The sequence below is a fragment of the Schistocerca piceifrons genome, chromosome 8 (assembly GCF_021461385.2).
Source record: "Schistocerca piceifrons isolate TAMUIC-IGC-003096 chromosome 8, iqSchPice1.1, whole genome shotgun sequence".
Lineage (NCBI taxonomy): Eukaryota > Metazoa > Arthropoda > Insecta > Orthoptera > Acrididae > Schistocerca > Schistocerca piceifrons.
The window spans coordinates 274,956,524-274,973,214 of NC_060145.1; the positions used below are offsets into that span (position 1 = coordinate 274,956,524).

Below are 16,691 nucleotides of genomic sequence, written 5' to 3' on the forward strand. Positions count from 1 at the left end.
TATTCTTTATTTATTTATTACAAAGTGTTGTCAGTGATATCACTTTATATATTACGAGGGCCTACTGAAAAGTAATGTCTCCGAATTTTTTATGTAAATACTGTCGAAGCTTTTTAAATACACTACTGGCCATTAAAATTGCTACACCATGAAGATGACGTGCTACAGACGCGAAATTTAACCGACAGGAAGAAGATGCTGTGATATGCAAATGATTAGCTTTTCAGAGCATTCACACAAGGTTGGCGCCGGTGGCGACACCTACAACGTGCTAACATGAGGAAAGTTTCCAACCAATTTCTCATACACAAACAGCAGTTGACCCGCGTTGCCTGGTGAAACGTTGTTGTGATGCCTCGTGTAAGGAGGAGAAATGCCTACCATCACGTTTCCGACTTTGATAAAGATCGGATTGTAGCTTATCGCGATTGCGGTTTATCGTATCGCGACATTGCTGCTCGCGTTGGTCGAGATGCAATGACTGTTAGCAGTATATGGAATCGGTGGGTTCAGGAGGGTAATACGGAACGCCGTGCGGGATCCCAACGGCCTCGTATCACTAGCAGTCGAGATGACAGGCACCTTATTCGCATGACTGTAACGGATCTTGCAGCAACGTCTCGATCCCTGAGTCAACAGATGGGGACGTTTGCAAGAGAACAACCATCCACACGAACAGTTCGACGGTGTTTGCAGCAGCATGGGCTATCAGCTCGGAGAGCACGGCTGCGGTTACCCTTGACGCTGCAACACAGACATGAGCGCCTGCGATGGTGTACTCAACGACGAACCTGGGTGCACGAATGGTAAAACGTCATTTTTTCGGATGAATCCAGGTTCTGTTTACAGCATCATGATAGTAGCATCCGTGTTTGGCGACATCGCGGTGAGCGCACATTGGAAGCGTGTATTCGTCATCGCCATACTGGCGTATCACCCGGCGTGATGGTATGGTGTGCCATTGGTTACACGTCTCGGTCACCTCTTGTTCGCATTGACGATACTTTCAACAGTGGACGTTACATTTCAGATGTGTTACGACCCGTGGCTCTACCCTTCATTCGATCCCTGCGAAACCCTACATTTCAGCAGGATAATGCACGACCGCATGTTGCAGGTCCTGTACGGGCCTTTCTGGATACAGAGAATGTTCGACTGCTGCCATGGCAAGCACATTCTCCAGATCTCTCACCAATTGAAAACGTCTGGTCAAAGGTAGCCGAGCAACTGGCTCGTCACAATACGCCAGTCACTACTCTTGATGAACTGTTGTATCGTGTTAAAGCTGCATGGGCAGCTGTAATTGTACACCTTATCCAAGCTCTGTTTGACTCAATGGCCAGGCGTATCAAGGCCGTTATTATGGCCAGAGGTGGTTGTTCTGGGTACTGATTTCTCAGGATCTATGCACCCAAATTACGCGAAAATGTAGTCACATGTCAGTTCTGGTGTAATATATTTGTCCAATGAATACCCGTTTATCATCTGTATTTCTTCTTGGTGTAGCAATTAATGGCTAGTAGTGTACTTTCGATGAGTTGTGCGAATGTCTGTAGAGAAACAACACCTCATTTTTCGTCAAGAGCCGAAACCAGACATGGTAGTGATGTTGTACGCTAGTGTCTGGAGCGAAGTCGATATCCTCAGTCATCCCAGAGGTGTTCCATTGGATTCAGGTCGCCACCGCGTGTAGGCCAGTCCATTTCGGGAACGGTATTGCCCACATCCACTGCCTCGTGGATGTTGCTTCTCTGACACGGTGCATCGTCACGTTGATACCAACAATCATCGTCTCCGAACTATTGTTCTACTGTACACAATGCCCAGTGCTGTAAAATGTGTTCATACATCCCCGCATTTAGCGTCTTCTTACGCTGAATATTGGGGGCACGTCTCAACAACGAGAAACGCCCTTATACCGTAACACCACCTCGTCTGTACTTCACTGTTGGCACTACACATGACGACAGGTAACGTCCTCCAGGCATTCGACAGACTCAAACCCTCCATCGGATTGCCGGGTTCATCACTCCAAATCACTCTTCTCCAACCATATAATATCGAATGACGTCGCACTTTACACCACCTCAAGCGTCACTTGTCAGTAACTGTAAAATGTGTGGCTTATAAGAGGCTGTGCGACCATTGTAACCCACTCTCCGTAACTCCCTATGCACAGTCATTGTGCTATCTTCACTGCGCGTAGCACTTTGGAACTCACGAGTGGCTTTTTCCTCTGATTTCATGCGATATTTTACTTCCGCCCCCCCCCCCCCCCCCAATGCTCGACTGTCTCTGTCGGTCGTTAGTTGACGTCTGGCTGGCGTTAGTTTAACTCCGGTTTTTTTCTTCGCGTTTCCACTTCACAGTTACGTCACCAACATTCGACTTGGGCAGCATTAGAAGGGTAGAAATGTCGTTGATGAATTTGTTACCCAGGTGACTCCAGTAACCAGTCCGTGTTCGAAGTCACTGAGTTATCCTGAACGATCCGCTCTGCCTTACTGTTTTTTCTCCTGCCAGTACACTATCCCCAGCCTCCTTTCATACTACTGCGACTGCCTATCGTAACATCTAGTGGTCAATTCCGCATTACGTAGGGGCAGCCGTCTATTTTTGATTAGACAATATACATCCTTGATGTACAGTTAGAAACTCAACTTTTCTCCAGCAGAAGTCTATATTCAGGCCGACCTTGCTTTACACACTGTGCGTCGTAAATTTAGCTGTGGGAAGTGGCTCCTACATGGGAACCGTTCCCAGCAGACCAGCGCTGTGTAAAGAACTGTGTGCGTAACAATTCTTACGCTCCAACGAGCAATTAACGGGAGGTATAGTTGATCTATGCCGGTAGTGACTCCCAGGAGTCAAAGGAAAGTTTGTGTTTAAGGTCTCGTCGATTTGGTGGTCATCGGAGATGAAAGAGCTTATTTGGCCAAAGATAGAGGAAGAGATCAACCATGAAATCATCTTCCCGATGTGGGATCCTAATAGAGTAATCCGAACTTCTTCGCCTTTGTGAACTACACAAACCTAAAAGCAAAGTTCGCAAAACAACCTTACCTTCAATTTCCAAATAAACGTATAAAGCAATTAGTTGTATGGTTTTACACACCACACACACACACACACACACACACACACACACACACACACACCAGTATATTAATTGTGGCAACGGGGTTGGACAAAATTATACATATATACATCGCGAGAAATGCATGCTTGAACGAAAGTCCAGATACCAGCCACGCCAGCAGGTTGCGCTGTTGTATTTGACCATGAATAGCACCTACTCAATGTCCTCAGTATGTTTCAAGTGTCATTCGAGCTTAGAACAGTGTTCTGTGTAACGGTAAATGAGTTATATCGGAGCTAAGTGACTTCGAAAATTAATTAGTGGTGCTCGCATGGTGGGTCGTTCCGTAACCAAAGGTGCCGAAGTGTTTTCCGTTTCAAGAGGCGCCATGTCTAGACTAACCTAGCCTCCGCGGCTTCTCTGTCGTAGTCTGTACCGTGTGTGCAGATTTTCTTGTTCGTTGACGTCTCCACGCCCTAATATACGTTTTCTATACACGTAAAAAACGCTCATTCGTTAAGGCGCTCCTGTTCTCTCTGAGACCAGAAAACAACTTTACTGATCACAGAGGACCATTCACTCCCGACTTCACACACGCAACGGTATTGATACCTCATCCCCACCTCTTAGAGGTTCCGTGACTCCCGGCCGAGATGGCTACCAGCTGATTCTTGAATTCGCGAACTACAAAATCGCTCTACGAAATTATTTAAACATCCACACCTTTCAGACATCCAGCCCCCAGATCACGAAAGCGGGCATTTGCCACACTAGAGGCCACGCAAGCTACGGTGTTCGGTGCGCAGTGACCAGTTTTCGTACAAAGCGCTGCGCTTAGTTCATTCATTTGTTCGGAAGGGGAGGGATCGCCAATGCCCGCTTTCGGCCGCTTAGCAATGCACTGCGATGCCAGCATCGAGGCGCACGCCATGAAATCTTTCTCAAACGATTTTACAGAAACTATTCGATAAAAAAAAACATTTTTGTGTTACGTACAGCTTTATATGTCAGCTTAATGATGACCTGCCTATGATTTTGTTAATGGTCATAGTTCTTATGATGTTTACATTTGAGTAATACAGTGCCCAAAATTCGCAAAAGTGTGCAGTGAAAAATGGAGCTACCTGTGATTTTGCGTTTGGTGCATGTTACATGATACACTACTGGCCATTAAAATTGTTACACCACGAAGATGACGTGCTGCAAACGCGAAATTTAACCGACAGGAAGAAGATGCTATTATATGCAAATGATTAGCTTATCAGAGCATTCACACAAGGTTGGCGCCGGTGGCGACACCTACAGCGTGCAGACATGTGGAAAGTTTCCAACCGATTTCTTATACACAAACAGCAGTTGACCGGCGTTGCCTCGTGAAACGTTGTTGTGATACCTCGTATAAGGAGGAGAAATGCCTACCATCACGTTTCCGACTTTGATAAAGGTCGCCTATCGCGATTGCGGTTTATCTAATCGCGACACTGCTGCTCGCGTTGGTCGAGATGCAATGACTGTTAGCAGAATATGGAATCGGTGGGTTCAAGAGGGTAATACGGAACGCCGTGCGGGATCCCAACGGCCTCGTATCACTAGCAGTCGAGATGACAGGCATCTTATCTGCATGGCTGTAACGGATCGTGCAGCCACGTGTCGATCGCTGAGTCAACAGATGGAGACATTTGCAAGACAACAACTATCCGCACGAACAGTTCGACGACGTTTGCAGCAGCATGGACTATCACCTCGGAGGCCATGGCTTTGGTTACCCTTGTCGCTGCATCACAGACAGTAGCGCCTGCGATGGTGTACTTAACAACGTACCTGGGTGCACGAATGGCAAAACGTCATTTTTGCGGATGAATCCAGGTTCTGTTTAGAGCACCATGATGGTCGCATCCGTGTTTGGCGACATCGCGGTGAGCACACATTGGAAGCGTGTATTCGTCATCGCCATACTGGCGTATCACTCGGCGTGATGGTATGGGGTGCCATTCGTTAAACGTCTCGGTCACCTCTTGTTCGCATTGACGACACTTTGAACAGTGGACGTTACATTTCAGATGTGTTACGACCCGTGGCTCTACCCTTCATTCGATCCCTGCGAAACCCTACATTTCAGTAGGATAATGCACGAGCGCATGTTGCAGGTCCTGTACGGACCTTTCTGGATACAGAAAATGTTCGACTGCTGCCCTGACCATCACGTACTCCAGATCTCTCACCAACTGAAAACGTCTGGTCAATGGTGCCCGAGCAACTGGCTCGTCACAATACGCCAGTCACTACTCTTGATGAACTGTGGTATCGTGCTGAAGCTACACGGGCAGCTGTACCTGTACAGGCCATCCAAGCTCTGTTTGACTCAATGCCCAGGCGTATCAAGGCCGTTATTACGGCCAGAGGTGGTTGTTCAGGGTACTGATTTCTCAGTGCACCCAAAGTGCGTGAAAATGTAATCACATGTCACTTCTAGTATAATATATTTGTTTAATGAATACCCGTTTATCATCTGCATTTCTTCCTGGTGTAGCAATTTTAATGGCCAGTAGTGTATGTTGGTGCGTATGTACTTTAGCTAACATACTGAATTTTTCTTTAGACTTGGGTGGAGGTCTCTATATGTCACCAATACTGAGAAAGTTGATCTTAAGTAGCTGACACGCTTGCAAACGCGAGCAACCAGCGATAAATCTCTAAGGAAATATTCACAACATACCTCCTATTTTATAAACATCTTGAGATATCAAAATGATATTTTTGCAAATGATAGCACGCAAAGAGGAGAGTTTTTTTCCAAATGGTTATTATGAAAAACTTCATTATCTACCATGTCATTCCACTAACTACAGACATTTTCGAGACTAGAATGTAATTTTTAAGGATCATTGGTAGCTGGTGAAATGAGAAAGGCTTTGGGTCTTGGAACATCAGAAGTGAAGATATTACACATTTATTTTTGTACAAGGATGTGCTTTTTTATAAGCTATTGACCTTACTTTTTCTCAGGTCCTCACTTAATAAACCCGTTTCAGAATTCTCCTGCAGTTGTGTCTGCACAACATGCTACTGTGGTCACATTGTGTAAACTCCACTGTGTTTTTGGCAAAAGAAGCAAATTTTAACATGACAACAAGAGAAATTTAGGTTCTACTCAAAAATCGCCACTAATGACGCTTATCTAAAAGTTACAAGTGATTAACAAGCCAGGCGAAAATAAAATGTTGCTTTTGCTGCATTTTCAGGGCAATTCTTTTCAGACACTAATCAAAGAAGGGGTGACAGTAGATATTTTTGAATATTTAAAAAAAATGTGAGTGTGGACTTTAATTTAGAACGGCACTTTGCCTTCAGGGCTCGGTATTTCCCCTACAGCGCCGGCCCACAACCCCCACCACTAACACACCTCGCATGCCCTGCCGATTGCACATTTATCGGCCGCGTTATTCTGCGTGTACTCTACTTGCTGCTTCCTGCCATCCCTCATAAGTTTCTTGTCCAGAAAGTGTCAGAAAACACTGACCTCTCTGTGGAAATCAGTTGCATTTAAACACAGCACGGTCGGTCCAGAGCGCACACCTTTAGCTGGATTAAAAGAAGGCCACCCGTTTTCTCCGTCCCTCTCCCCCGGAAGCTGAAAACCAGGGATGACGTTCACAATAGCGACCACTTCTAGCCAAAGCGCGGAACTTGGAAGTGATATGTTACAACTCTAGATGAAATATGGTGCCATCATTACAAACTGAAGCCCAAACTGCAGTCAAAATATTGTGCTGCCCATGATGGCAGTGTACCAATTTTTTTTTTTTTTTTTTTTTTTTTTTTTTTTTTTTTTTTTTTTTTTTTTGAGGATTCTCATCGGCCGCTGCTACGAGAGAATCGCGCGAATTGTGAAAACAACTTCTCGTCGACCCTGTTTGTTTCTGCGCTTTTTCGCCTATCAAAAGAATTTTTATGGATCAAATTGGTCGTCGAATCAACGAACAATCTTGAAACTTGTTCTTTTGTGCTCTTATTGTAATCTAGGCAGTGTCATTGCCGTACACCTATACAAGAACCAGATTACCCAGAAAATTATAGGGCGCCGACTTTACCACGTCGGTTCCAAACGAAAGTGAAATTTTGGTTATTAGTGCTACAGACGAGTATTGTGGGTAGTTAGAAATATATTATTTTCTTCAGTAAATAAAATATTTGCAGCCTCACATGATTGAAAGCGTTCTTCTCGACATCATAGTGAAAATTTTTTGCTACACTATGTTTGTCTTTTGTCAAACTTACCACTGCATATCCACACGCCAGGTAGTGCGCGTCATTTACACTGAGGAACTGCGCAATATTTCAGCAGCCTAGTGTGACGTCACCGTCGCCTTCGTCTAAAACCACCGGACGTCCTTCCTGACGGATCTATTACGCAACGCACCCACATTCCACTTGCGCAAAGTGCCTGGCGCCGAGATGAAAATGCGCGACTCATTGTCAAGTGCCGACCAGTTCTGAGTGCTTAGCGCTCGGGAAAATTCCGTTGGCTGTGTCTCTGGCATTGTAGAACGAGACATTCCCGGCCTTTCAATGCTCTACTCTTTTTCGCCAAGCTGCATGTAATGGCGGTATCCACAGACATAGTCGCATTGCGAGCCAAGGGCAGTTGCACGGCACAGTAATTGCGAGCCTAATGAAAGCTCTCATTTATTAAAAGAGAAATTACTGTGGTCTGACTTTTTTTTGTTTTTACTTGCTTTATCTTACGGCAAAAATATTACTGTCACTGAAAAAGTTTGAAAACTGCTCGAGTGTTTCTTATGTTGATTCCTTGAGTTTAGAAAAATATATGAGTCATGTTTAGGATGGCTTTGCATAAATTCCCGCACTGTCGTTTAGCGAAAAAAAAAAAGCTAACATAAGTATCGGAGCAGACTTTTGACTGGTTGCAGGGCTTCCTTGCAGAAAGAACTCAACATGTGTTTCTTAACGGAACAAAACCGACGGATGCAAAGGTGATTTCAGGAAAACACAAAGTGAATGTGAGAGACCATTACTGACTGGAATATTAATGATCTAGTGGATAACGCTGGAGGCTCTTAGACAATTCGCAGACCTTGCTGTTGTCTATAGGCAGTTTACAACGCCAGAAGACTGGGTGCAATACTTAGTAAACACAGCTGCCATCCCTCATTACATGCTGCTTCAGTTGTATGCCATAGTTAACGAATCGGAGTAACTGGCGAGAGGTGGCGTGATTAGTCCTTCGGCAAACGATGACAATATTCTTTCACTGGGTGAGAGTGCTCGAGATCGTCCTAGCCGGGGCAAAAGTCGTGCACGCTCCGTATCCAGGTATCCAGGTAGTTCACGACAGCACTAGCAACATGCCTCACCTTGTTGATAAATACGTCACGGAGACCTGGAAGACGGAGTACAGCAATACCCGTCAGAAATGTAACGGCTCCTGCCCAACTAACCAGCTACGTGAGCCAATGGGGATAGAAACTGTGTATCCAATAGTACCGACAACGTCCCAGCTGTTGAGTTTGAATGACAATCACGAATACGATCTGGCAACGTTAGTTCACATGCAGATACGTCCATTATGGGGCTGTACATAGAAAATGGAGTCGTTTGGTGCAGTGTTGTCGTTCGGCGCTCAGTTGTTGGCGCGTCTCTCTGCTGCAGCGTGAATGGAAACCACAGCAATGGTCTCCGTGTTGACGATCCTCGGTGCTCCAGACGTCGTCGCACTGCCCATGACGAGACTTGCTTGTAAACAAACCCGCTTCCTGGCTCGAGTTATGAAACGTGGCTTTAGAATGTTGCACGGCACAGCTAACAATATATCTATCCTTTCAGGCTCTAGTCATGTGGGACCGTTGAGACCCAGCATGGCGATGAGTATGGCTCTCCTGAACCCATTAGTCCCACAGTCAGAGGAATGTAGTAAGGATCCTGACAAATGCAAGCAGCAATATCGCGAAACTATGAACAGGTCGCGACCCTGACACTGTCTATTTGGTAGGCGTTTGTCCACTTTACATGAGGCATAAAACGATCTTCTGGGAAATAGCCAACATTGAAATGCGATTTGTGAACGAGAAACCTGCTGCATAATCTTTCCTTATACACCGAACGCACAAGTAAACAAATGGTTCAAATGGCTCTAAACACTATGGGACTTAACCTCTGCAGTCATCAATCCCCTAGACTTAGAACTACTTAAACCTAACTAAACTAAGGACATCACACAGATCCATGTCTGAGGCAGGAGTCGAACTTACGACCGCAGCAGCAGCGCAGGTCCGGACTGAAGGGCCTAGAACCGCTCGGCCACAGCGGCCAGCACAAGTAGACACCCGTTTGGATAGCCGTACATGATGGGGTGGTGCGCTGGCCTCGGATCGAATCCTCCCACCGGATTATTGACAAAAATATGTGTGGTGGTCGGCCTGGATGTGGTTATTAGCCAATTTCCCACTCCCACTAGGTGAATACTGGACTGGTAACGGAGTCCCACCTCACTTACACTATTCACGAACATTTCGAAAACTTTCACTCACTTCCACATATTCCATCTCGGGAGGATGATGTGATGGCAATAGGGATGACATTCGGCCACTCTTTCAAATTACATGTTAACAACCACGTCGACCTAGCACTGGTACGGAAAGAAGGCACAAGAAAAAGAAGAAGAAAGTGTGAATAAGCAGTAGTAAAATATAAGCTGAACGTTTTTTACACTGCCTCACAAAAGAAAGTGATACACCCAGAAAGGGAGAGGAAATGAAATGAAACTGAAGTGGTTGAGAGGGTTTCTGACGTCATTTCAGTCATCACAATATCAAGTCAAATATACAAAGAACTTGGCAGTAAGAGCTCACTTATCAGTACTATTTTGCATCTCCTGTGGCCTGGCTGCATACACTAATATGGTTGGCAACGGTGTCATACAGTCATTGCATCCTCTCCTGAGGGATGTTGGCCCATTTTCCAAGATATTTCCACTGAGGCAGAGTTGAAATCTGAGCTGGTCCCACACATGTTCTATCAGAAACTGGTCTGCAGATCTTAATGGCCATAAAAGTACCTCAACATCACACAGATTGTTCATGGAGACATGTGCAAAACAATGCTTGTCCTCTTGAAAAATGGGACCACAATACTGCTGCAAGAGAGCTAACAAGCGAAGAAGCAGGACATCCATCACATATAGTTCTGCTGTCAGAATTCCCTCAATCACTATCAACCATGTCCTGTTGTTGAACACAATGGTTTCCCATGCCATGATACCAAAGTAACACCACTGTGCCTCTCCAAGCCATAGGAAGAATGAGACTTTTTCCCAGGTCACTGCCATGCATGCTAATGATGGTCAAGTAGTGTTATGCAGAACTGTGATTCATTGCTTAACACAGTGTGGTGACATTCATCAGCAGGAAAGCTTCCTGGTTATGGCACCATTTCAAAAGCAGTTATTTTTGTTATGGGATTAGTAGTATCCTAGATAGGGGATGGTAATTCCCTAGTCCAGCTGCTCCTAGTCCACCAGTGGTGCAAGTTAACACAGGAAGTTGCAGAAAGTTTGTTACTTGTTCTCAGATGGCAGGCACAAGATGTGAATGAGTTAGAATATGCTTGATATAAAATACAGCAATCATTCCTTGTAGTGGTCAGATGGGGTTGACTGTAACCCTTGACAGTGATCATGCTTCCATACCATTTTACACAAAGGAACACAGGCTTACATTAACATCTAGGGCCAGCCACAGATATAACTCCAGAAGATAGCAAACAATACACCAGGCCCTAATAGAACTCCTATAAGATTTTACATTGGATACATGGCAGAATTAGCACCTTGCCATATTTGTATTTATATGTCTTGCACAGTGAACAGTCACACATGAATTCTGTTTGCTAGGTTGGTGAAAGAGTGGATAAGCCTACACGAAATTACAGACCAAAACCAATATTGCTATGATTCATTTGTTGCAGGATCCCAGAGCATATTCTAAGTTTCAGCATTAAGAACAGAACTTTCAAAGTGTTAACATGGGCTCAAGTGAAACTACGTATGTGAAACACAGTCAAATACATCTTGCAAATAGTAGAAACAGCTGACCTGAAAAGTGCTGACCACTGCACTACATTATCAATTGTTTACCTTGGTACAGTTATGTGGAGTATTTACTCAAATATGTGATTGGTATGAAAAATGATTGCTTAATGTAGTACAACACAGTCCACTAAATGGAATTGTAAACATTCAGCAGAAATACAGTAGCTTTGAATGTCTCCAAAGAAAATGTAATAGGATTTTGATATTCTCTATGTACATTGAAAATTTTGTTACAAACTGTCATTAGCACTATCTGATTGTTTACTGACTTTTTTCGGGAAACAAAAGTTCCTGGATTGTTGTAAGAAAATTAAAAAGGACTTCAACAGTCTTTTTTCTACTTTGTATATAAAAAAAATGGTCAGCTCTCTCTTTACAAACAGATAAAAGACCAAAAGTATCTAATTGCTAGACTACTGATAAACTTCAGAAGCTTGTCAAATCTACAGGAGTAATGTTACAAAGTAATATGGGATGGGCAGAACACTTGAAGTCAGTACTCCAGAAGAGAAATTGAAGACTTATATTGGTGCGAGGATTTGTGGAAAATGAAGTGCATCTGTAAAGTAAACCACTTACAATAAAGTATGATATATTACAAGGTATTGCTCAGGCATTTAAAGCTTTGATTGGTTAGGCACAACAGTACACATCAATCAAATACAGACATAACAGCTGTTCTAAGTGGTCAGTATAACTCAGATAATAGTGTATGGGAACTTAAAATTGGAACCTCAGGAAGGAAGATAATGTTACTCTGTTGGATAAATTTAGAGAACAAGCATTCAAGAAGAACTTTGTGATAATTCTGTTGACTCCATTTTGTATCCAGCATGGGCATTATGATAGCAATATAAGAAAGATTGGGGTATGCAACAAGACATATAGACAGACATTTATATTTTACTCTGAATGTGAATGTAACAGGACAAAATTACTATTATTGTCATAAGTACACTCCACCAGGCACTGTACAATGGTTGCAGAGTATAAATGTAGCTGTGAAATATAAATTAATTTTTTATTTTAGAAGTTTTTTTCAGTTTTCTGTTATGACATGAAATAGAATGTTGTTTATCCAATTGGAAACGTATAAAAACTCTTCTATCAATATAATTAAAATTGTCTTCTAGTCATAGTAAAAGTGTAATATGAGTTCTGTTAATTTGAGGTAGAACTATCAACACAATATATAAGGTAACATCACAATACGCAATCTCTAATTCACTCAATAAAACTTCCATCAAGCATACTGTGATGGTGCAACTCATTAGTGAGAACACTGGATGTGTCTGAAACTAAATTTCCTGTGATCACCTTCAGTAGTGATTGTTTATAATGTAGTGAATATTGATATATGTACAGCTATTGATGTAACAAATTTTTTGTTCAACACATTCACTGAGGTGGTGAATTTTTTTCTTTGCTTTGAACAGTGTCACATAACCAGAAATTATAGCTCTGCCATTTGTCACAAACAGCATCAAAGAATAAATACACATAAATAAACATTCCAAGATTTTTTTCACTAGTTTCTCCTAGAAGTTATTTGTATCTGCCATATGTAAAAACTGGAAGTATGGGTTAATGTATGTGTTGGTAGTATATAAGAATATCAGATGATTTCGTGCCATAAATTTAGATTTGTCAAGCACTTGATTTTTTTTTGTCACAGTCATTTTTGTGCCTGTTTTGCACCACTGATCAAGGTTACTATGTTTTAGTGTGACAAGTATGTTTCATCTAATATGCATTTATGAACAATAAGATCCATAAAATCCTTTATTTTACTTGAACAGATGAGGTATGTGGCCATTTAATAGCAACATATGAAATGTTTTTTAATTTATGTTGTATTACTCTTTTTTCTCAACACTTTCTTCCTTGCTCTATAAAAACTGTTATTTTATACAGACATTACTGATATGCCTTCATGCAGCATTCATTTGTGTGATGTATTTTAATTTTGTGTTAATGTATTTTATTGTTTTTCATAGGCTGTGTTTCACAGAGAAGAGCTGAATGGTATGCTAGAAAAATAAATGAAGGAAGTTCTCAACAGGGCTACTGCTTTCAGAAATAAACCACTGAATGCCTTAGTGCCAATCAATTGTTAGAGAGTGCACATTAGCTGTGACACTGATGCAGCATTTATTATTGATGACTTGTGTGCTGTAAACAATAACAGGATTGATAAGACTTCTATGAACATCAGGTACAGGTACCAGCTATATTGTTTGGAACATTGTTCTACATTTTTAATATTGATTCACAAATAAGTTTTCAAGTCCGCCAGACTTCAAGCTTAATAAATACTTTTTTAAGTTCAGTGGGTTATATACAACCCACATTTACTGTCTGCAACAATTTATGTGGCAAAGCTGATGTCACTTTGTCATACTTAAGATTTATGTGCATGTCCCTGGAAATATGGCTGTTAGTGCTGTAATTATTATTCAGTGTTAGAGAGTTCACAGCTGTATGTAATGAAGTCCTTATGAATTGTGATATATTAGTTGGGATTATAGCTGAATGTATCAACTTCTGGATATGAGCTCTGTAGCTTGATTTCTTAATTTCTTGTGTACCTCATAGTAACTGACAGTGCAATATGTCTGGTGTTTTCCCAACTACACTGCAAAACTGTGAACTGCAGTAGCTAAATTGCATACAGAAATCATAAGTTATGGAGCTCAGCCCTCAGTCAGTCCTGGTAGTATATTCTGTCATGTATTGCTTCCATCACCTATGGCAATAACTTTTCAATTAGAATGTCAAGGTGAACCATGGTTTGGAGTCTGTGCTAAACTACCAGAACCTAGGCCCATCCCCTCCATAACTGCTAGGTAAGTCAGATCAAAGGTCAGAGGAAATCAAAGGTTTATTACCAATGACTTGTAAAGCACTGTGGTGTTAAACCAACTTTCTGGTTGACAGCAGCTTCATACTTTTTTTTTTTTTTTTTTTTTTTTTTTTTTTTTTTTTTTTTTTTTTTTTTTTTTTTTTTTTTTTGCATGCTAGATTGGAGTGCTGCACCACACATTAACAAAGTTCTGTCATACTTCAGAAGGAACTGTAACAAATTTAGTGGATGAGAAGTTAATGCACAACACAATTCTTAACTCTTATTAATTGCAGACTCATTGTTTTTAATAGACATGAGTGGGTGTTGGGAGACTTTGGGCCACATAATGTTTTTAACATTTAATTCATCTATACTGAAATCACTCAGAACAAAATTATTCATATTTCATTTATACTCAAGCTTAAACTGAGTCACTTCACTAAATCGATTAGGATCTCCAGATATGAATAGAATGGGTATCAAGATTAATGACTTCAGATCGCCCAAGCTTCTGAAGTCTTGTCTGTGCATTTTTGTCACAATGAAATTTTTCAGACCAGCAGATTTGACTACTTCTGCCCATTCATCTGGTGTGTATACTACTTGATGTCTGTTTCTTACATAAATTTCAATGCATCCAAAATCACGATTGCAAGGAAGTATAGTATGACCTACAACAGGGAAATAATGCTGCACAGATTCAAATTTTTTTTTGTGGCAATGAGAGTCCTTTCAAGGGCAATAAGAGACCAATTCTTTGCCTAGTCCTTATAGTTATCTGTGATTATGTGGAGATTTTTGGCTTGAGTGTTAGTTATCTTCAAGAATTTTAATAAACAGCTCCCGGCTTCATCTGAACCCCTTCCTCCATCCTTCTCACTCCACAGAAACATGTATCCCTTATTTGACCCACAATTGTGGATGCTGTACTTATAGATACATATTTTTCTCTGGTAGAATGCTGGGCCAACTGTTAGTTTTGGTGTGGGAACCGTTTGTTGCATGTGCATTGCTATTACATGGTAGACTTTCACATTCTCTTTAGACAGAGAAGTTAAAGACACTGTCATATTTTACCCACTTATTTTCGGCCTGAGATCTTCTGCTGCTGACATTTATGATTACCCACATTTTGAATTAACAAGAGTGCAAGAGACAAGCTACAGTTAGATTATGAAATTGTGATTTGTGGTTTATTGTCTCATAGCATAAATAATCTAAATCATTTGATTCAGGTACAGGAGACACGTCAAATGAATGTTGTATGAAATAGTAGAGGCCTGCTGCAAGCAGAATGTGTGAATATAGCTTGGTAATACATATTTTTAATTAAATAAAACCTTGGAAACTTTAGTTCTGTTTGTTAGCCTTTAGAATCACTATGAACTGATTTAATTACATAAATTAATTTTGAGAAAAAGTCAAATCATACTAAAAATTTGTATTTGTAATTGTGTTTGTTTTAAGAAAATGTCAGAAGACAAGATACTTTCAATTGAAGAAGTAAAGGATGATCTACAGTCCTTGAGGAAATGGATATCTGGAGAGAAGTATGCACCAAATAAAGTTGATGGTATGTAAATGCAAGACTTGTTATTCAGTCTCAAATTTTCATATTTTCTATGTATCTAGGAATCAAACTGTTTTTTGTAATACATGTATTCATCACTCTTATTGCACAAGTACACATATATGCTAAGGAAATGATTAAAAGCCATTTATTTCATAACATTATGTAATCATGTTGTTTTGTTACTCTGGTGTATGTATATGTAAAGGAAATGAAAAAGTTGTTTTAAATGAAACTGGGCTGGAAATTCATGGTTTTGACAAAGATTAGATTAGATTAATACTAGTTCCATGGATCATGAATACGATATTTCGTAATGATGTGGAACGAGTCTAATTTTCCAATACATGACATAATTAAGTTAATTTAACAACATAATTAAGTTAATATAACAACTTTTTTTATATTTTTGTTTTTTTATTTTTTATAATTTTTTTGTTTTTTTTTTCTTTTTTTTCTTAATTTATATCTAAAAATTCCTCTATGGAGTAGAAGGAGTTGTCATTCAGAAATTCTTTTAATTTCTTCTTAAATACTTGTTGGTTATCCGTCAGACTTTTGATACTATTTGGTAAGTGACCTCACTCCTTTCTGTGCCAAAGTTAGATTTAATCTTGAATAGTGAAGATCATCCTTTCGCCTAGTATTGTAGTTATGCACACTGCTATTACTTTTGAACTGGATTTGGTTGTTAATAACAAATTTCATAAGAGAGTATATATACTGAAAAGCTACTGTGAATATCCCTAGATCCTTAAATAAATGTCTGCAGGATGATCTTGGGTGGACTCCAGCTATTATTCTGATTACACGTTCTTGTGCAATAAATTCTTTATTCCTCAGTGATGAATTACCCCAAAATATGATGTCATATGCAAGCAATGAGTGAAAATAGGCGTAGTAAGCTAATTTACTAAGATGTTTATCACCAAAATTTGCAGTGACCCTTATTGCATAAGTAGCTGAACTCAAACGTTTCAGCAGATCATCAATGTGTTTCTTCAAATTTAATCTCTCATCTAAAATTTTGAATATTCTACCTTAGCTATATGCTTCTGATTAATGTCTATATTTATTAATGGCATCATAC

At 40.8% G+C, this 16,691-nt stretch overlaps 1 protein-coding gene across 2 annotated transcripts in view; it reads left to right on the forward strand.

Moving 5' to 3' along the window:
• The window catches only part of LOC124711467 (alpha-tocopherol transfer protein-like), a 146,655-nt gene that overhangs the window by 96,023 nt on the left and 33,941 nt on the right, over positions 1–16,691 (forward strand). The window contains exons 2-3 of one of the 2 annotated variants that reach the window (XM_047241563.1): positions 13,184–13,407; positions 15,499–15,604. In XM_047241563.1, the coding sequence (XP_047097519.1) occupies positions 15,502–15,604 (103 nt within the window). In that variant the 5' untranslated portion in view covers positions 13,184–13,407; positions 15,499–15,501. The remainder of the gene's footprint in view (positions 1–13,183; positions 13,408–15,498; positions 15,605–16,691) is intronic. The other variant, XM_047241562.1, reaches the window with a different exon arrangement.